The following is a 19535-nucleotide window of genomic DNA, read 5'->3' on the forward strand; positions in this document are numbered from 1 at the left end:
CTATTGGGTACTCCGGATTTACGGGACTGTCAATCCCTCTTATAGATTCCTCGCGATCTCTGGACTTTGCAACACTGACGATCCACGAAGTTACGCTTGTATTTTCTTTCTGCGCTGTTCTATACGCGACTCGGCGTATTCAATGAAGATTTTTTTTCCATACATGAGACTAGTCGAATTTTTGACTCATCGCCGTAAAACAAGGCTGGAAAGGTCCAAGAAAAGATCAGTCCGGTAAAAACTTGAGGCGAAAGTACTGTAGGGTTTGCGGCTAGATCATAAATAGACTAGACACTCCACTCAACTCGGGCAAATTGAGAGACATCGCCAATCACACAAGAGCATCTACCTACTCTAATGCACCAATTTCCGCCCGTGAACCCAGTATAGTAGCGTTAGACGACGATTAGCCCTCAGGTAAAGGATCTTCTTCCAATACGAGGCGCTACGAAGGTTTCATTTTATAAAGCCATGGACGCCTCATCCCTGACTAGTTTCCCTGTAAACCTCCAAGACCATTCAAGATGGCACCTTCACAATCGTTTATTCTTTTCTTGTCATTCGTTTTGAGCCCATTCGTTCAGGCTGCTCCTTGGCTTGTGACAGATGTCTACGAGCAAGTGATTACTACAGATTACTATTCCGAGTTGACTACCATAGTCCAGAGAATCACTCCAACTGCAGCTTTGCCAGACGAGGCCCTATCCACCCTTACTACGACCAATACCGTCTATGACTACACCATTATTCAAAAGCTGTATCCAGCGGGATATGGTGAAAAAAAGGGCTATTACGGTGGCTACGGTGAATCTCTTGGTAGTGATGGAAACTATCATAGCACCATCTACAAAGTCAACCTGACTTACTCGGCCCCGACGGCCTGCTCTACTCAATGGACCACCACAACCGCTGCTTCATTCAGCCCTCCCTATGAGATTGCGAGCTTGCTTCCTACGGATAATGTAGAGGCATCTACCTCGGTCGACAACAGTCAGCCATTCCAGCCCACCACCTACATCTATAAAGTGATCTTCGTCGATCCCACTCAAATCCCCACCATCACTATGAACTCTCTGAGTCTCTACAATGCCCCTACCTCTCGATACTCAGGTTCCGGATGCGAGTACACAACCCGTGCCTCTCATTACGGCTATTCTGACGATTACAACACTGGCGAAACCGCCTCTGGTGTTGGCTCCAGCAGTTCAACTGACAATAACGACTCCGAGTCCGGCTACTATGACGACTACTGGGACGGCGACAACTGGTTCACCAGCAAAAGATGGACCGGTATTGGCATTTCCTATCTCGCAGTTACATTGATCTGCTTGCTGGGCTGGATCGGCCTAGTGTTCATCCTGGGCATGATCGAAGCCTGGATACGATTCCGTCGTCTCATGACAGGCTGGCAGACCCGTCGTGGTCTCCCTCTTTTCTGGGCATTTATTTTGCTTCCTTTGTCTCTTTTCTTCCTGTGCTGTTTCCGAAAGGGATACCGCGCCCGCAGCAAAGAAGACGCAGAGATCCTCCAGCGGAGGTGGAAGAACACAGGTTTCTGGGCCAAGATCCGCTTGTTCTTCATCTGGGGTTTCCGCTTCGAGTACCCGGATGTCTTGGGCCCCGCACCTGCGCTTGTCAGGGCAAGCAAGAGGCCTACTGAGTCTGGTCCGCGCTTGCTGGATGCTACTCCTCCCGGTACCCATGCGCCCTCGCTGGATGGATCGGCGGGGACTGCTCCGCCTGCTGGTCCTGAGATGGCTCAGGCTCAGGCTCCTGGTCATCAAGCTTACCCCTATGATGTTTCACAACCATCCAGTACTCCACCAGCGGGTCGTGGTGAGTAGTCTGATCCCATTCGCTACACTTGATTAATGGTTGATATGTAATTGTTTGCTATGTGGGGTTTGGATCTATATTTACTGTCTACTAATAGGCCAAGAGGAGTCCAACGGCAATGTTGTTTTAGAATTTGTATTTAGCTGGCACTAATATTTAAATGATATATACCATTCACTCGTTATTTGATATGCATACTGTGTGGCCACTCTAAAAATCAAGAAACCAAGTAAAAATGATATCTAAATCTAAAATATGTTGATATCATCCCGAGTTAAATTGAATAAAATCAGCCATGTTCACAGTAAATACTTGGCAACTTTAGAGGTTTGATTCCTTCTCAGCTGCGTTATATTCATTTCATCGAACAGGGAAAAATTGCTTCACATTGCACCACCCTGATAGGCACAACCAGATAGCATCCACCGGATTCGAGCTGGCACAATAGATGAGAGTCCCTGGTTATACGTAGAAAAGCCTGCTGGAAAGTTTATGCTTTTTTACCACCTTTGTATACATCTAAAAAGACATGACAAGGCTGCATAATCGACCAACTACATATGTATTCTTGTTCAAATAGAAGTGGGAAATATGTAATTGGATTGAAAACGACATGACATTGTTAAGGTTTAACGTATTTCATATGCGAGCTGTGTAGTCAAGACACCGTAGTAAATGCAGTATATACTACACTTATATCTCAGCAACCAACGTTTTTTTCTTGTTGTTTTATTTGCTAATGGCCATTGATGCGCATAGTTTAGTAGCGTATATCAATTTCAAATAGATTTAAAACGTGCATTGGTATGGTATCGAAAATTATATCTCTAAGACCTGCATGTAAATATGTATCAATATATATATCTCTGATATTAATTCCTCAAATCCCCTGAAACCTCTTAAAGTGGCAAAATTCCACACAAAAAGCATCAGGCTATAAGAAAACTTCACACAGGCAATTTCTGTTGAGATATATAGTTGGAATTTATCGCATCTACGTACTACGTGCATCAATCAGACTGCGCAGCAACTCGCATGTGGAATAATACATTATGGCTATAAACCCAGATATATCCATGGATGGTTCCCTCCCCCCCGCCTGTTGGATATACACTATGTAGTATTCGCTAGAAGCAACCATCATTTATTGTCGTATTGAAACTTCAAAAAAGTCAATTGATCTATCTTCTAGGTCTTATCATACACAAATTGCAAAAAGAAAAGAGCAAAAAAGAAATCTCAGGTTTGGTTTTTAGGAATAGCCGAACGCGGGGGTCGAACCCGCAGCCTTAAGATTAAGAGTCTTACGCTCTACCGATTGAGCTAGCCCGGCCGGGCTGTTGAAGGAGGCTGCACTTTAGTGCTACATAAGCAAAAACACCACTTGCTGATTGTTCCGATTCCCGTATCTCACCACCTCAGCGTCTATGGCCTAGGTCAAAACACCTACTCATGGAGCTCGAGTCGGCAGGCTCAGCCTCAAGTCCACATGGAAAACAAGCTGCGTGCTTGAACTGTCGGCGGAGCAAGATTCGCTGCAACCGCCTGACAGGCGAGTCCAGCTGCGAGAAATGTAAGCAGACTAATGCAGAATGTATTGTGCCCAACCACCATCTGGGCCGACAAAAGGGTGTTAAAAAGTAAGTCAAATCAAAATAAATCAAATAAGACTGGTGTGAAAAGAAAAATAAATATTTACCGGAATCTAGTAAACGCAAGGGTCTGGAGAAAGCGATACATCAGATCGAGCAGGCGATCAAACGGCCCAAACTCGACTCCAGTGACGATGATCCCCAAAAGGCCATTTCAGTCCTACAAGAACTTCTCAGTCAAGTCCAGGGTCAGTTAATGCAGAATGAACATGAACATGAGCATGAGCATGGCGTTTCAGAGGCACCACATTACACGCGCATGATATCTCCACGTGATACTCATGCAGAGGAGAGTCTGGCCCTTGATGATGCAGAAAATCCTCTGCAGCTGCTTGCTAGAGCCTCGGATCTTCAGCTTTCGCCTACCGGGGTGCGACGTGCACAGATGTCTCCACTGCCGTTATCAGAGGGTCCATATTTCCTTCAGAGTACCCCTCGAGGTGAACCGAGCGCTAAATCCTTTTTTGTTCCTGCAAGAGCAAATTTGGATGTTGGACCTGAAGTTGACCCTGTCGAGCTGGGATTAGTCACATTTGATGAGTCGGAGTCATTGTTCTCGTTGTGAGTGGTTTACTTTCTATTGTTAAACATGTACGGAGTATAACTGACAGATCAAGCTTCTATCAAAATCTCGCACATACTCGATGGGGCCTCGATCCTGTGATACACAGCCCCTCCTTTGTACGTTCCCAGTCGGCTTTTCTTTTTACTTCAATAATGGCAGGCGCAGCCCTATTTTTGCCGTCTGCTGCTGCTTTATCCAAGAGATTATCGAGGCACTGCAAATGGCTCGCGAAGAGAGTGGCCACTCACCGCTATAAATCTGTTGAGATCGTTTTGGCTTTCATGGTGAACGTTCCATGGATGTCCCCCGGTGATAGACTAGGAGACGACGACACTTGCTCCTATATTGCCATGGCTCTCACTGTTGCTCTAGACTTATCTTTGAATAAGATTGTCTCGCCCTCTTCAAGCTTCGACCAAGAACTCATGAATCGTCTGGCACGGGCAGAGTGTATTGATGCTAAGAGAGCATTGCACATGGATGGATTTGATGATATTGATCCATCTTCAGAGTGGGGCCTTAGGCTGTTGCGAAGACGTGAAAGAGCTTGGATTGCGTTGTATGTCGTTGAGAGGGGGTGCGTTTGCTTTTCCTAGTAGTGTATCTAAATCTGACGCTAACTTGTTCAGTGTTTGTCTTGCGCGTGGACGAAGCTATACGGTACCTGCAACAACGCTCATCGAAACATGTGATCGTTGGCACATGTCCAACATTGCAGACCCGCGTGATGGTCCTATGAATTCCATGGCAGTTCTTCGAAGAGACCTTGTAAGTGCCATTCCAAATCCGGTCTCGAGTCGCATCACAAATATCCATAACACGCTATTTAATTCGATTCTAACAATTTTAGGATGGACTCTTTCAGCAAGTTAAATCAAGCTGTGATAGTTACCGCGTCGTCGTTACCGGCTCGGAAGCTGCTCAGTCGTATGATATTATTCCTTTGATGAATATCATTTATATACTGATTATATCATAGGATTAAGAAAACCATTCAAACCTTCTACGAGCGGTGGTATGCAACATGGGCTTTGTCGATTGGCGAAGGAGATAGTAAGCCTAAGGCCTCGAATTAACAGACTAGAACACTAACCATTTATAGCACGCTCTCTACCGCCATATGTCGAGATTCTTGTCACACATACCCAATTGTCCACCTACAGTGGTGTTATAAATCACCCAACAGCTCCAATCGAAGTTAAACGTTTCTTCCGAGCCGCTGGTCTGTCGTCTGCATTGAACGTCCTACGAGCAGCCATTCAAGGCGAATCTCGACTGAAATCAATGCCAAACAATACTGTCATAATGATCTCCTTTGCCGCATGTTCTGCTCTCAGTCTCAGCGTAACACCCGGCGACAGCAGATCCAGCCTGGCACCAAGCGTCCGAAATCTCATCGAAGAGACTGCCGGTGTCCTAGAGAGAATCGGGGCAACACCGAGTCACCGAGGCGGCGCCTCTGTGCTTTACGGGAGGTTCCTGCGTGAGTTGATCCGGCGTGCACCGGCTTTGCCTCTACAACCACGAGGAAAAATAGGCAAATTCGATCCACCCGAGCCGGCATTTCCGTCTGCATGTCTGGATCATGGTCCGTTGCCAGTAACACTACCACCTGAGGATATCTGGTCTGAGCCATTGCACTTCTCTGCCATGTCTGATAATCAAATCGTCGATGCAGTCAACCGAGCGGGAACCGCGTTTGGTGCGTCAATTCCGGATGTGCCTCTTGATGACATGCTTAATTGGGATTGGCTTGACTTGGCCAATTCGGATTTCAATTTTTAGTAGGACTAAACGCTGGATATTTGTTTACTTCAGTGTTTATTTTTTTCTTGCGTTTGTCCGATCAAACCTCGTTTCTGTATATATCTATATCCCCAACTTGCACATATTGCTAATAATTATCTTGATATCCTTTCATGAGCATACCCAATGCAATGCACTGATTTCCCGGATATCCCTGTAGATGTATATCCCACGAGCCTGAACTATCTCCGTGCCAACATCATACCTAGAATCTGAGGACCTGTGAAATTGGCACCGAAAATGACAGCTTCCGGCGCCAGAAATGGTGGCCTTTCCACACGTAACTTTGGATGGCGAGGTCTTGCTTGACTTTCGTCCAATCCTCCGCACAAATTTCCAGCCAAGCGAAAAGATTTTCTCCGTCACCATCTCATTAATTCTCAGCGCGTTCATATGTGCAACGGGTTCAGTTGCACCTAGGAAGCCAGCAACTATCTTCTTGATAGGAACTTCAAATTAAAGCTGACTGATTTTGGTCGTGCCACCACCATTGGACAGATGCTTAAAGGTGTCGTGCCTCCACGGGCCATACCAATACTTGCTGGACCACTGAAAGGGACACACGGTCTCTATTCCGCCGGGACTGAGCAGTTTGCCGTCGAGACATTATACTTCATATGATATGGCCATGAACCTTATAACGACGTTATCCTCAGCGCCTCGGAATGGGATCGCCGATTTGGGGAAATGGAGTTTCCGGAACTTAACCGTAACGAAGTTTTTGATGGTCTCATCTCTGCTTGCTGGCACAATGTCTTTCCTACAATGGCATTGGTAGCATACGACTTTGAACGCAAGGCAAACAAAGGATATGATTTCGAATACAGAATACATTTTCATTGATTCTGAAAAAGAGACAAAGACCTGTGAGGCATTGGTTCGTCGAGGCCTTGTTGGGCTGAGTTGGCTCTCCACTTTCAGCCGGCTTGGCGAAGATATCTACATGTTATTTTGAAGAGAAGCATACATATCTGTTTGGGAATGGTTTTTACAGAAGATTGGATCTACCAGGGCTTGACTGTGGCAACGAGAGGGGATTTGAAAAAAAGAACAGACAAAAAACATACAACAGTGAGGATTCGCTGGTGGTCACCCACCCAACTACTAACTCACCGGCGTGTGGCTTAAGTACGGCTGAGCGGACGGGAAGCCCTGTTTTCCACACCCTATGGTCGTATGTGCTTGTGAACACCTCGGAGTAGATTATGGAGAAACAAACATTTGATAAAACAGAGCTGCGTTGGAGTCGTGCGACAGGGGGTTCTGGTTTACTCTCCCACCCAGATATCCAATCAGTAACTCTTCGCTCCAAATATATCCATAACACCTGCTAAGTGCACTGTCAACTGGCCACAAATAGGTTAGATGGGCTCGAGGTATACTTGCCTTAATACTCCTCGGTTGTCCACCGTCAACGATCTGTTCTCTCAACCGTACTGTCGCCCAACAGGCCTTATAGGTCCCTTTGATACATCGAGGAGCGATGCCAGATAGAGCCCCGAGTAGATCTATACCGGAGTATTGGTCTGCTCGTGAATGTTGTCAAGTTATAATCAAGTAATAGAGTCACCGAAGTTCCAAAGGTAAACACAAGTAACAATGTATGATTGAAGACGAAGAACTAAACTAAGTACATGGATGAGCGTCCTTATATATCCCTCGTTTCCTACTCCGAGATATACTGCGGGAGTATAACTGGGAGTCACCATATACTCCTGCGTATACTCCTGTCCCGATCACGTGATGACTAGCCGGGTATACTTCGGGCTAGCGGGAGGCCGGTTCTGGTTCCCCTGGCAGAGTATTGGATACTGCACGTGATCTGCGGACAGGTAAATTGGTTGGCTCTTGGTGGCCCATCTGTGTACCCTGTGGGGCACCATCGATGGGTGACGGGTAGGTCCGTAACACCAACGTTACTATCATTTTTTTTTCGTCTAAAAAAACTACAAATATCATTTACATGGTGATCCAAAATGAGAATTTATTCAAAATTATTCGTTGATCATCTGGGCACGCTAGTTGTCTAACATTGTTTGAGCGCTATTCTGGTTAGGTCTAGTGAATTGCAGTGGCAATGTCTCGCTTAGATCGGCGGCCTAGCCTGCCCAGGTCTGTACCCCGAACGAAGTACGGTATAAATCTTTAGCACCCTGCAGAACTCTGTGTTGGCGCCTTTTCTCGACCTCAGGACTCCCCGTTGAAAAAAATGGCGTCCCTTCTCTCGACGCCTACAGAGATTCTTCGCATGATATTTGCGTCCCTATCGCACGGCGATCTTGTCGCGGTATGCCTTACGCATAGGGGCTTGCGATCTCCTGCCGAGCTATTTCTCTACGCCCACATTCAATGGACGTGGTCAGACTCCCAGCACCCTCCAATTGCTCAATTCTTACGAAGCATCGCTCAGAGGCCCGAGCTCGCAACTTATGTCCACGATGTGGTCCTCAATGGTGACAGTTTCAACAAGGGCGTAAATGACCCAGGAAACGAAAGCCCTAAAATACCGGTTACAGAACTTGTCGTGAATGAGCTAGTGGAACTTGTTGCAAGGATCAATGTTCCATATGCTGAAGAATGGATCCAAAAGCTACGCGCCGGATCGATGGACGCGTTTACCACTCTTTTCATATCACAACTCCACAATCTAAAACGTCTCTTCCTCGACAAAAATTACAACAGAGAGACCCGCCTCAGGGGCATGATGCTCCGGTCGGCACTCTGCGAGGAGTCCACAAATAGCTATCTTAGTTCTTTCGCATATCTTGAAGATGTGTCTGTAGAATCTGCCTGCCTTCACTACAATATTCGCCAGAAAACGGACACTAGAAACACACAAGACATTCTCCCTCTCTTCTACCTACCGTCAGTCAAACGGATCAGGGCTTTGGTCGATAACCCTGCTACTTTCGCATGGACCGGAAAGAATCCACCAAATCTACGGAGACTCAGAACACTCGACTTGACTATGTTGCGTGAAAAGCATCTTGGCCAAGTCTTATCGGTCACAACCAGGCTCCAGAAGCTTCAATGGGACTGGTACTACCGCGAAGATCTGGAAGATGATTCTGTCACCGGTATCATCGATTTGGACCAAATCGCCACGGGTCTATCTTATGTCAAAGAGACCTTGACAGACTTGACTATTACAGCCGGATCAGAAGGCTACAGAGGCGACCTTGAAGTGCCAGAGGTCCAATTCAGTGGATTGTTCAAGGTCTTTAGCGAACTTGATACATTGAAAAGATTGAAGGTCCCGATTCCGTTTCTGCTTGGATTTTCTCCCTCGGCGTCAAAAGCAAATCATTTGGCAGTTGCACTTCCTACAAGTCTTGAATGGCTGACTTTAACCGACTGCTTGTGTTACAATGAACAATGGATGTGGCAATGGGAGACTGACTACCTTTTGGAGGCTATTCGATCATGGCTTCAAGATTGGAAGAGACACACACCTAATCTTCAGGGATTTTGTCTGTTGGGAAGTGTGATGAAAGCGCAAGATTGGCAACCTGACATGATACAGGGGTTAAGAGATTTAGGAACCCAGTCCGGAATCGAGGTTCAAATAACTGACATTGAACCCAGGTGGTCAGGTCATATGCCGCGAGATCTCCAATTATGATACAGTACCAACGATTCAGCAGCCAATATTTATCTAGATCACTATCCAACATACAGTTATTTCTTCTTCCAAAATTCTCTAACGTCACCACACAACTGAACTTGGTCGTTGCTAATCGGCCCTCCAGCAAGGGCTTCCAGCGTGTAGGGGCTCAACAACGTTTCGATATTCATGAGTATCATCTTCACCTCTGCGATGAACCTATTGCAACCCCAAATATCCTGTGCATTCGTTTACTGGTTTTTGAGAAGGCCAAAGCTATGAGCAAATTGGTTCCTTACTAATTTCCGGTTCTAGGTATATGGGTCTGTTTGTTCCCAGCCACCGTCTTTTCGTTTGACCCAAACCCCAATTCTCGGTCTTTCAGCTTTCAGCGGCTTGCGAGGAATACCTACTTCTTTATAATATCAATGGGCTGACATAGGTTCTGCACAATTGGCATTGTTCTTGTGGCGTTTTGACAAAATCGAGCACGTCTTTAGAGCGTCACCGACTACTGTGTTGCCGCCTTCGAAATTATAAAAGAAATGAGGCGCTCCCTTCATAGAAGAGGTAAGGATAATCTCATTGCCCCAGGCCAAGTTTCCCATGGCCATGGGCTCTGCTATGTCGCCTTTCCCGTACCGTTTTCGGTCCGCCACCATTTCATCGACCGCATCTCGAGAAATTTGCCAGAGCTGCCCGTCGGAGATTCCGGAGATTTTTTTACCGTTCTTATCTTCCGAATAAATGACAGTATCTGCGAAAAAGATATGGCTGCCGTACTGCCAAGTGTGTATGATGTCGGTTGCCATGTTCCCCTTCAGGTCCTCGGGCCAATTTGTTGCAGCACTATGATTGAGTAGTCTTTACAGTAGTCTTTGCAGTAGTCTTTGCAGTAGTCTTTGCAGTAGTCTTTGCAGTAGTCTTTGCAGTAGTCTTTGCAGTAGTCTTTGCAGTAGTCTTTGCAGTAGTCTTTGCAGTAGTCTTTGCAGTAGTCTTTGCAGTAGTCTTTGCAGTAGTCTTTGCAGTAGTCTTTGCAGTAGTCTTTGCAGTAGTCTTTGTAGTAGTTTTTGTAGTATTGGTGAGATATAGATATATGGGCATGCTCCGTACATATCTATACTTCACTTTCTATCACAATTTTATATAAACACACCTGATAGTCGCGTTTTTACGGGTATTTTAGTAGGATATCTCTACTATATAAGAAAATCTACCTCTCTATTAGGGACTGTGTTTTCTAGGTCTATCGGGATTAGAGACCCGATACACTTGCCAATCGTGCAACTGGTATACAGCGCTCTCGCGGTGTGTGGGCCTAATTTTGTCCGAGGCATTCCAATGACCTTTGGATGACTAAAATACTGCTTAGCAACCTTATATCCATGGATTCCAAGGTTATCCAATGAGAGAGTTAAGGTCCGATGGCATACTTAGGTAGTCGCCCGTAGGGGTGAGGTGCCGCCGACTAAGAGGGCAACGGAGCTTATTTTTCTATAGAAAACCATATCACATTTGGCCCATTTCCATCAACTACCTCTGGTAGAGAACTCGGGATCATTCTTCAGAAACATCCAATTATCAGTTTCGTGAGCATCATTTCTCTGGATCATTATACGTCTGAAGAGAATCTGTCGCTATTCGCAAGGTGTAGGGGTCGGATTATCTGCTGTCACACCCCGTTCAACGAAGCTAGCTCACCACCACGGCACCTTTACCCGCGCATCGAAAGTCCATTATGTCGACCAGCGATGACGGCATGCGGACAAAAATTCTGGTTCCGGATGATGCAGTAACCCTACAAAACTCTGGGCTGGCCAGCTCTCCTTTGTCTGATGGAACACGTCGCATTCATAAACGACGTTTGAACCAATCTAGCGATGAAGAAGAACAGCATCTTCCGCTGACCCCCGTATTGATCTCCTCAAGCTCCGATTCCTTTGTCAGTATCCCGGATCATCTCGTCTCTTTGGCCGCACTCGAGCATCTGGGCTACAACTCGGAAACTGCCACTCGTATCTGGGAGTATTGGAATAACTGGCCACCTGGGGAGCCCAAAAGGGAGACTGATAACACTGATAATGGTGTTCTCTTTATTGACGTCGCCGAAGGTCACCTTGATAATTCTCCCGATACCTGCGCAGAGAATGATGTCGAATGGTTGCACTGTATGAATTTGTATGGGATTAATCGTGAGCTTCAGGAGGCAATTATGGATCCCAAGTTCAAGTCGATCCGCCTAACCGAGTCATGCAAGTTCTTGGTTCGGGACACCTTTCAGTTACGCAACCGAGCCCTCCAGGCGGTACAAGAAGCTTCCCGTGAGCGAGATATGGCTAGTCGGCGGGAAGCTTCCCAACCTGGACAAAGCAGTTCTGTTAGATCTGGACAGTGGTCGATTTCAAATTCTTTGAGAATGGTCCCTTGGTTATCGTGTGAAACCGCTTTGTCGGAAGCTGCAACAACTGCAGCCTTAAGAGCACTGGGCCATACAACTATCTACAAGGGAATTGACCAAGCTAGTATCACAGGATTATTCGACGATAATGGCAACGCAAACTTCGGATGCCTTGTCTCCCCACCACGGTGTGATTTCTCCGGAAGACAGGCCGATCTCTACTTCGCTGCTGACCGAGAAGTGGCCGAACATTATGCTTGCTATATCAAGCGCCGCAGTACGTGCAGCGGGGTTGTTATTATTCACGCTAGCATCCCGAATTCGGTCATGGAGTCCCTCTCTGCACCCGATATCCAATTTATCTATTGGCCCAGCGCAGAATGGAAGTCGCTCATCTTTCATTGTCGACAGGGGAAAAAGCTCCCCTCTGAACTCCAGAAGTACAAACTTGCTAAGCTTGTAATTGGAACCATTTGTGGCAAGCCAAACGCTGTTATTGGCAGGATGCGGTCTCCAAATGAAATCACGGAGCAAATGGTTCACAAGACTAGCGATGGAGGCAACGCCGTCCAGTACGTGTTCAAAGGAGAAGATGGAGATATTTTGTTGGAGGAGTCCAGCAGTGTGACTGTGTTCCCCTTGACATCACGACAGTTTGAGGCCTGGCTTGAGCGCGTCTTAGTTGCTTTCGCGGAATACCAATACTTGCTCCCCACCGCGACATCGCTTATATGTATTTCTTAGGCTATCAATTATCGAGTCGATTGCTGAGCATTTCTGACTGTTCATGTAGCTGGTAGTGTAAGCCCAAGTCACAGGTCTATCCAATAGTTACCTAGCTCAGGTCGACGCTAGATAGGCCTGGTAGAACTAGCCTTTTGGGTATTCCGAGCTTAGTAGAGAAGTTTCTAATTCAGGGATACCTATAAAATAAGGTCCAACCTTGGAGGATTCCTAGGGATAATTCTATTCACCACCTCATTTGCTAACAAGAGAGGGAGCGAGGACGATGTGATCAACTGATATGTGACTAACCCGCATAAAGCAATGCAAAGGTATAATCAATATTGTGACGAAAAGCCAGTCACGCTCCATGTTCTATAATTATTTCCGAAACCCCGTTTGTTTGGATGGATTTGCTCTCCGACAATCCTTCCATTTTAACGGGATGTGACTGTAATTCACCAGCCCGCCGTTTACAAACTAAATGTCAAGTATAATTCGCCAAGTCCCCAATATGTATCTGGGGGAAAATACTACACAGCGTAAAATGTACAAAGTACTTGTGCTCAGATAGATCATCCTACTATAGTAACCAGGGGCATCTTGGCTAACGTCATCGCCCGGTGAGAGTAAATCGCAGAGGTCTAAAGATGGCGGTGATAGGCTCAGGTCTGAAATGATTCCCGATGCGGATTTGATAGAGTGGAGGGATGAAAAGAGGGAGTGTGGGGCTGTCAAGAGGAAGTTGGGTCGGTTTAAGAAGTAGTTAACGGGTTGAGTAAGGGTTTTGTAGATCGAGATGTTTGGGTTATTATGTATTGTATTTGGGGTTCTATATGATGACTTATGCGAGGTGATTTTTGGGAAGTTCCCATTATAGACCAATGAGAATATTCTAGTTGATGTCATTCTGCGGAATTTAATACTAAGTTTATAGAAGAATAGAAGGGTAGAAGATTAGAAGAAAATCCCAGAGCTCGGAGGGTTTCCACGTGTGGCCCCTTCGGCATCCAAAAGTAGCTCCGACGAGCCGATGCCGTCAATGTTTTTAATTGCGCAATGATTTCATTTTGTGTTTTCATTTGTTTTTGTCTGATCTAAACTATTATAAAATATGATAACCCTTAGAATTTCTACTACTTTGTCGCGCAAAGCGCTGACTGCTTGTCGACCTCGACTCTTCCTCGGAGTTCGCGCTAACGTGCGCCCCTCGCAAGCATTCAGTACCAGCACCAACACCAGATACTCCATAACTGCGCCATCACAACCTCTAGCTCCTAAGGTTGAGCGCGGCGGCTCAAAGCTCTTCAAAGATGCCGATGCCGCTGTCGCCGACATCAAGAGCGGATCAACGATCCTTAGCTCTGGGTTCGGTCTGTGCGGAGTCGCAGGTACGTGGCGGAGTAACCAGCGCGAGAAATAGAGAAGCTGATGCACAGTATAGAAACCCTCATTAATGCTATGCGCCGCCGAGGCGCCGATCAATTGCACTCCCTGACAGCCGTTTCGAACAATGCCGGTTCTGCGGGCAAGGGAGGCCTTTCGACACTCTCGCAGAACGGCCAGATCAACCGTCTGATCCTTTCATACCTCGGGAACAATAAAGCGCTAGAGAAGAAATATTTGACGGGACATATTGCTATTGAACTTTGCCCACAAGGCACTTTGGCTGAACGTCTTCGTGCTGGGGGTGCGGGAATTCCGGCTTTCTTTACCCCAACAGGAGCCCGTATGTATAGATTCTCCTCAGGTTATATTCGGTCGCTGACAAGCAAAGACACGTTTATCCAGGAGGGAAAGATCCCTGTTCGCATGGATGAGTCTGGTAAAGTTCTGGAGTCTGGAAAGCCGCGCGAGACCCGAGAATTCAACGGCAAGACATACCTCATGGAAGAAGCCTTGACTGGAGATGTAGCTATCCTCAGAGCCTGGAAAGTGGATGAGGCAGGTAACTGCGTGTTCCGGTGAGTTATATGTATCTGTCAGTACGTTCCCGAATCTGCATACTGACATTGGTTAGATATACTACCAAAGCATTTGGCCCTATCATGGCCAAGGCCGCAACTCTGACCATTGTGGAGGCGGAGAACATTGTCCCGGTTGGCTCCATTGATCCTAATGATGTGGACTTACCGGGGATTTTTGTGGATCGGATCGTTCCTGCCACGGACGAAAAGCACATTGAAAACAAGAAGTTGCGATCGGGCGAGTCCAATGTGGCTGAGTCGGCTAAAGACGCAGCTCAGATCCAAAGAGAACTCATTGGTCGTCGGGCGGCCAAGGAGCTTAAGCCGGGATTCTACGTGAATCTGGGTGTTGGGATTCCTACATTGGCACCGTCCTTCCTACCAAAAGATGTGAAGGTTTGGATTCAGTCTGAGAATGGAATTTTGGGAATGGTAAGTTTCTTAAAATTTTCAAATATTTTCACTGGTCTAACAAGATTCAGGGGGATTATCCCACCGAGCAAGAATTGGATGCGTAAGTTTGTTCCCAGATGCGATGGCCTATACTCTCACTAATTCACACTAGCGATATCATCAATGCTGGAAAAGAAACCGTAACTTTGGTTCCTGGAGCTGCCACATTCGACAGCACCGAGTCCTTTGGTATGATCCGCGGAGGTCATGTGGATGTGTCCATTCTCGGCGCTCTGCAAGTGAGTGCCAACGGAGATCTGGCCAACTACATGATCCCCGGTAAGGTGTTCAAGGGTATGGGAGGAGCAATGGATTTGATCTCGAACCCCGACAAGACTAAGATCGTGGTGGCCACGAGCCACGTCGCCAAGGATGGATCGGCTAAAATTGTCCAAAAGTGCAGTCTGCCACTGACTGGTGCCAATGTGGTCAGCACGATTATCACCGACCTAGTAAGTGCGAAAAAGAAAAAGAAAAAAAAATTGATTGAAGCAAAACTGACAAAAGTACAGTGTGTCTTCCAGGTGGATCGGGCTACTGGAAAGCTTACACTGACGGAACTTGCTCCCGGTGTTGAAGTGGAAGAGGTGCAAAGAAAGACGGACGCCGAGTTCATTATTGCCGATACACTTGAAATTATGGAGTAAATAGCCGTGCAGGAGATATATACCCCGCTAGACCCTGAATATTGGGAGTTGGAAACAAAGATCTTTGTTTCTTCTCTTTTCTCTTCTCTTCGAAGCCAAGATTTATATTTACTACTTTACTTCATTTAACTCCTTATATTTCCAAAGTTCTAAGTTCATAAATTAGGCAGACGTGTTTTTTTCGGAGTACTGCGGATTACTGCAGGGACTAAGGGTCTGGCCATTATAAAATAAGCTAAAATAAGCTCACCTGTGCCCAGCCCTTGGAATTCTTTGAACTTGGGATTGCAATTTTCAACTTTTCTCATGACATTTCATCCATCTACTCTGGAGTCCATCCCAGAGAATGAAGCCATTTTCTTGGTCTCTGACAAAATGATGGTATCGAAACCTTACACAAAACCAAGATCCTCTTTTTCAGTTTGGAAATGCTCCCACCCGGACTGCATTGCAAATCCATGCTCCAAGAGAGCCATTTTCTGTCGGGGAGTGCAGCGACCTCTCTGGGCACTGATTTTTGTTATGTGCGTATCTGCTGTAGCCTACATTTCAGCCTGATTTGTTAGCTCCACACTTGAAACCCCCGTGCCTGAGCTAACAATGTCTCACTTTAGTGGCATCACCAATCTTCTCACCGTTGCATGGCAATCCATCGTTTATCTCATTCGACCGGATCTTGCGTTGGATTTTATCCCCAGTCAACGTCCCTCTAGGTTTTCCGATTGGACCACCCACGGTGTCAACCCCATACCATGCCACTCGCACAATGACTACTGGCGCCGTGTCCCACTACACTCGGCACTTCGTGCCGGATGCATCAGCGTCGAGGTTGACGTCTGGCCATGGGAAAATGAGATTCTAGTCGGTCATTCACGTTACACGGTCCTCCGGGGAACACTGCAGAGCCTCTATCTTGACCCGTTGCTGAAGATGCTCGACACACACAATGCACCTCCTCGCAACTGGCCGAAAACCATGAGCCAGGAGATGGTCGGGCTGTTTTCCAATGACCCAAGGCAGACTCTGACCTTGCTGATTGATTTCAAAACCGAGGGTGATCGGACCTGGCCTATTCTTCTCGAACAGCTGGACTCGTTGCGTGAAAAGGGTTACCTCACTCACTTCAATGGCTCTGATGTTATATACGGCCCAATCACTGTTGTCGCCAGTGGAGACGCTCCTTTTAACTTGATGTTGGAAAACGCGACCTACCGCGACGTCTTCTACGATGCACCTCTTAGCGACTTGGCATTTCCTACCGAAGTAACAGCAGATGACAAAAAACCAAGGTATTCCACTTATAATCCATCCAACAGCTATTATGCATCCGCAGACTTCCGCAAGGCTATTGGGTCTCTCTCTCTTGGCCGTCTGTCAGATGCTCAGCTCGCTGTTCTTCGGAGTCAAGTACATGCAGCTCATAAGGCAGGGTTAAAGGTACGATATTGGGGAACTCCCACCTGGCCAGTTGGATTGCGGAACTATATCTGGAGTGTACTTGTGCGCGAGGGTGTGGATGTGATAAATACAGATGATTTGCGCGGTGCAACTAAGCAGGACTGGAAGTCTCACCACTGGTGGAATTGGTAGCTACAATACAATTTGGAAAGAATTATACGTTGAATCTGAAAAAGTAACGGGGCTTGCCACGATTGTCATTTAGAACCCGAAATCAATATATTAGAGCACTTGAATTATATAGAAATTATGGCCACAATATGTACTCATAGAACCATCATAAACTCCGGGTTACGGTCATCATTATACCCTGCGTATTGATCATACTTACCCTTTCTTTTGTCTCGATTAATCTTTGCGCAGTAGAGCACATTAAGCAGGATCCTATCTAAATCAGTGATGACTCTTGAAGCAAAAAAAAAAAAAAAAACTCACATAAACCATGCGAACACTAACAACCCAAGGATAATGGTATGTCCCCGGTGGAAGAGGGGCCCATCGCGAGACGGATAGTTAAAAGCTATAGCAATGTTAGAGATCTACATAAAAAACTGAATTCAGTAGGTTGGCAACTTACTAGCAACAAATCCTCCGGCATTTGCAATTGCCAGCTGCATCGCTGATGTAGTGGCTCTTTTATAATGCCCCGCAGAGTTGTTTGACAACCACACCAGAATGCACGGTACACTGGCGTATTGGCCAGTTGCCATGAGGAATGTCATGCCATATTGAATATGAGGAGATTTAATGTTGGCGATGACTGCATATCCAATGATAGCGATTGGGAGAGTAAAGAGCATTACCACGCCTCGGAGACGGAGGCGATCAGAGATGATGGCGACAACGACTAAAAATGGGTGAGCATCTGATGTGAGATTGATTAACGGTAGACAGACCTGTAAGTACGGCTGCGACAGCATAAGGTATCACAGACCACAGTTGAACCTCGTTAGCATCTTTAGCGAAACCGAGGTTTTTGATAATTGTTGGCAGCTAGGAACTGTCAGTGACTTTGAGACGGACATAGAAACAGGGGAATCATACAAACAAGCCAAAGGAGTATAATCCAGAGAGAATGGCAAAGTAAGCCGAGGCAGAGAGCCACACTTGTACATTTAGCACACCTCGACGCACTTCGGACCATTTGAACACTTCTGCCTCAGGCGCCAAGGATCTGTCCGGGCGTTAGCCAAGCTTTATTGCCCAGAAGGACGGAAAAGCTTACCCTTCTAGTGATCCAGGCTTATCAAGCCTCAGTCTTTCTCCCCCGAATTCCTTTTCCTCCGCAGTCAAGAAAGACGCAGACTCCAAGCTATTTGGAAGGACAAAGAAACTCAATACTCCAGAAACAAATGTCTGATGAAGAGTTAGCCAAATTCCTTGTTTTAATAGCAATCACGTTCACATACCAAAAGTCCCTCGATAATTAAAATCCAGCGCCAGCCTTCTATGCCCCCTCGAGGCCCGATTTCGGCCAGACCACGAGCAAGGAGCCCTAATTTGTTAAAATTGATCGAGAAAAAAAAAAGAAATCGATGGTATATGTACCTCCAAATGCGCCCGACAGGGAAGCAGCTGTGTAGAACAAGCCAATCCGCAGGGCCAAATCGCCTCGTCTATAGAAAGAAGATAGATATAGAACCTTTTTTTTGTTAGTTATGACCAGTGTAAATTTCACTTCAAACATACCATGCCAGGGAGAAGACCTCCCTCCGCAATACCTAACAAAGCCCGGACGGCGACAAAACCAGCAAAATTTTGTACGAATCCTAGACACATGGTAATTATGCCCCAAATAGCGGTCAAGAACGGCAGCCAAATCTTTGGCGATGCTTTCTTAAGCACCAAATTACTCGGCAGCTCGCTTTCATATCAATTAGCCCTTGGCACCGAGTCTAATTGTATGAACAACACACCTGCAAATATAGGTGAGATAGAACACAGCCAAGCCGATATCGTATTGATGATCTGTAATCGAAAGGTCCGCTTCTAAACCGATAATCTTCGCATTACCGACATTCGTTCTGTCCAAAAATGACATGAGGAAAAGGAGTGCTAGTATGGGGAGAATACTGGAAATTATTAGCAAGCGTGTGGTAATTAATTCTAGTGCCGGAACTGACTGTATATCTAGCTTCCACAATATTTTCCGTGTCAATTTCTGCTGTTGCGCGTGGTCGCCATGTCGATCAAGGGGAGATGACTTCGCATTTTCGAGCTCTGCCACTTCTGACTTGGGTGGGTCCATGATCACCGATGTATGTTGTTGCTTGGCGACGCACGAACAATTTTTTTTCTCCTTCTGTCACAGTGTACTTCGTAGGGTGAAGGAAAAAGAGGAAAAGGATTTGAAAGGGATAGGTTATAAGCAGTCAGAAAACTCTCCCCTTCGGCTGGCATTTCTGGGTCCGAGCTCCTCTCAGCCC

At 46.3% G+C, this 19535-nt stretch overlaps 8 protein-coding genes across 8 annotated transcripts, besides 2 other annotated features; 6 read left to right on the forward strand and 2 right to left on the reverse strand.

Annotated features, from left to right (window-relative positions):
• Positions 1-524: 524 nt before the first annotated feature.
• Positions 525-1844, forward strand: N7479_008267 (uncharacterized protein; the record flags this gene model as incomplete). Its single annotated transcript, XM_057255961.1, has 1 exon — positions 525-1844. The coding sequence occupies one exon, from the start codon at positions 525-527 to the stop codon at positions 1842-1844; it is 1320 nt and encodes a 439-aa protein (XP_057109823.1).
• Positions 1845-3288: 1444 nt separating this feature from the next.
• N7479_008268 (Zn(II)2Cys6 transcription factor) lies at positions 3289-5838 on the forward strand (the record flags this gene model as incomplete). The annotated part of the gene is made up of 7 exons (XM_057255962.1): positions 3289-3476; positions 3546-4049; positions 4106-4630; positions 4683-4821; positions 4904-4980; positions 5033-5106; positions 5156-5838. 7 exons carry the CDS (start codon positions 3289-3291, stop codon positions 5836-5838), a joined length of 2190 nt encoding a protein of 729 aa, XP_057109824.1.
• Positions 5839-6670: 832 nt separating this feature from the next.
• Positions 6671-6804: a sequence feature (Protein overlapping with rRNA (N7479_008269, KAJ5961119.1) was converted to a misc_feature.).
• A 49-nt stretch (positions 6805-6853) lies between these two features.
• Positions 6854-7061: a sequence feature (Protein overlapping with rRNA (N7479_008269, KAJ5961119.1) was converted to a misc_feature.).
• A 1007-nt stretch (positions 7062-8068) lies between these two features.
• On the forward strand, positions 8069-9481 carry N7479_008270 (uncharacterized protein; the record flags this gene model as incomplete). Its single annotated transcript, XM_057255964.1, has 1 exon — positions 8069-9481. The coding sequence occupies one exon, from the start codon at positions 8069-8071 to the stop codon at positions 9479-9481; it is 1413 nt and encodes a 470-aa protein (XP_057109826.1).
• A 407-nt stretch (positions 9482-9888) lies between these two features.
• N7479_008271 (uncharacterized protein) lies at positions 9889-10800 on the reverse strand (the record flags this gene model as incomplete). The annotated part of the gene is made up of 2 exons (XM_057255965.1): positions 9889-10312; positions 10664-10800. 2 exons carry the CDS (start codon positions 10798-10800, stop codon positions 9889-9891), a joined length of 561 nt encoding a protein of 186 aa, XP_057109827.1.
• A 401-nt stretch (positions 10801-11201) lies between these two features.
• On the forward strand, positions 11202-12605 carry N7479_008272 (uncharacterized protein; the record flags this gene model as incomplete). The annotated part of the gene is made up of 1 exon (XM_057255966.1): positions 11202-12605. One exon carries the CDS (start codon positions 11202-11204, stop codon positions 12603-12605), a length of 1404 nt encoding a protein of 467 aa, XP_057109828.1.
• Positions 12606-13698: 1093 nt separating this feature from the next.
• Positions 13699-15651, forward strand: N7479_008273 (3-oxoacid CoA-transferase; the record flags this gene model as incomplete). Its single annotated transcript, XM_057255967.1, has 7 exons — positions 13699-13975; positions 14029-14313; positions 14362-14548; positions 14605-14983; positions 15034-15065; positions 15117-15456; positions 15517-15651. The coding sequence occupies 7 exons, from the start codon at positions 13699-13701 to the stop codon at positions 15649-15651; spliced, it is 1635 nt and encodes a 544-aa protein (XP_057109829.1).
• Positions 15652-15957: 306 nt separating this feature from the next.
• Positions 15958-17241, forward strand: N7479_008274 (phosphatidylinositol-specific phospholipase C/glycerophosphodiester phosphodiesterase family protein; the record flags this gene model as incomplete). The annotated part of the gene is made up of 2 exons (XM_057255968.1): positions 15958-16175; positions 16218-17241. 2 exons carry the CDS (start codon positions 15958-15960, stop codon positions 17239-17241), a joined length of 1242 nt encoding a protein of 413 aa, XP_057109830.1.
• Positions 17242-17375: 134 nt separating this feature from the next.
• On the reverse strand, positions 17376-19357 carry N7479_008275 (uncharacterized protein; the record flags this gene model as incomplete). Its single annotated transcript, XM_057255969.1, has 11 exons — positions 17376-17493; positions 17545-17629; positions 17687-17956; positions 18006-18102; positions 18154-18283; positions 18335-18465; positions 18519-18604; positions 18658-18751; positions 18799-18973; positions 19026-19181; positions 19233-19357. 11 exons carry the CDS (start codon positions 19355-19357, stop codon positions 17376-17378), a joined length of 1467 nt encoding a protein of 488 aa, XP_057109831.1.
• Between the last annotated feature and the right edge of the window lie 178 nt (positions 19358-19535).

This window comes from Penicillium vulpinum (genome assembly GCF_028829585.1).
Source record: "Penicillium vulpinum strain IBT 29486 chromosome Unknown utg000003l_segment0_segment0, whole genome shotgun sequence".
Lineage (NCBI taxonomy): Eukaryota > Fungi > Ascomycota > Eurotiomycetes > Eurotiales > Aspergillaceae > Penicillium > Penicillium vulpinum.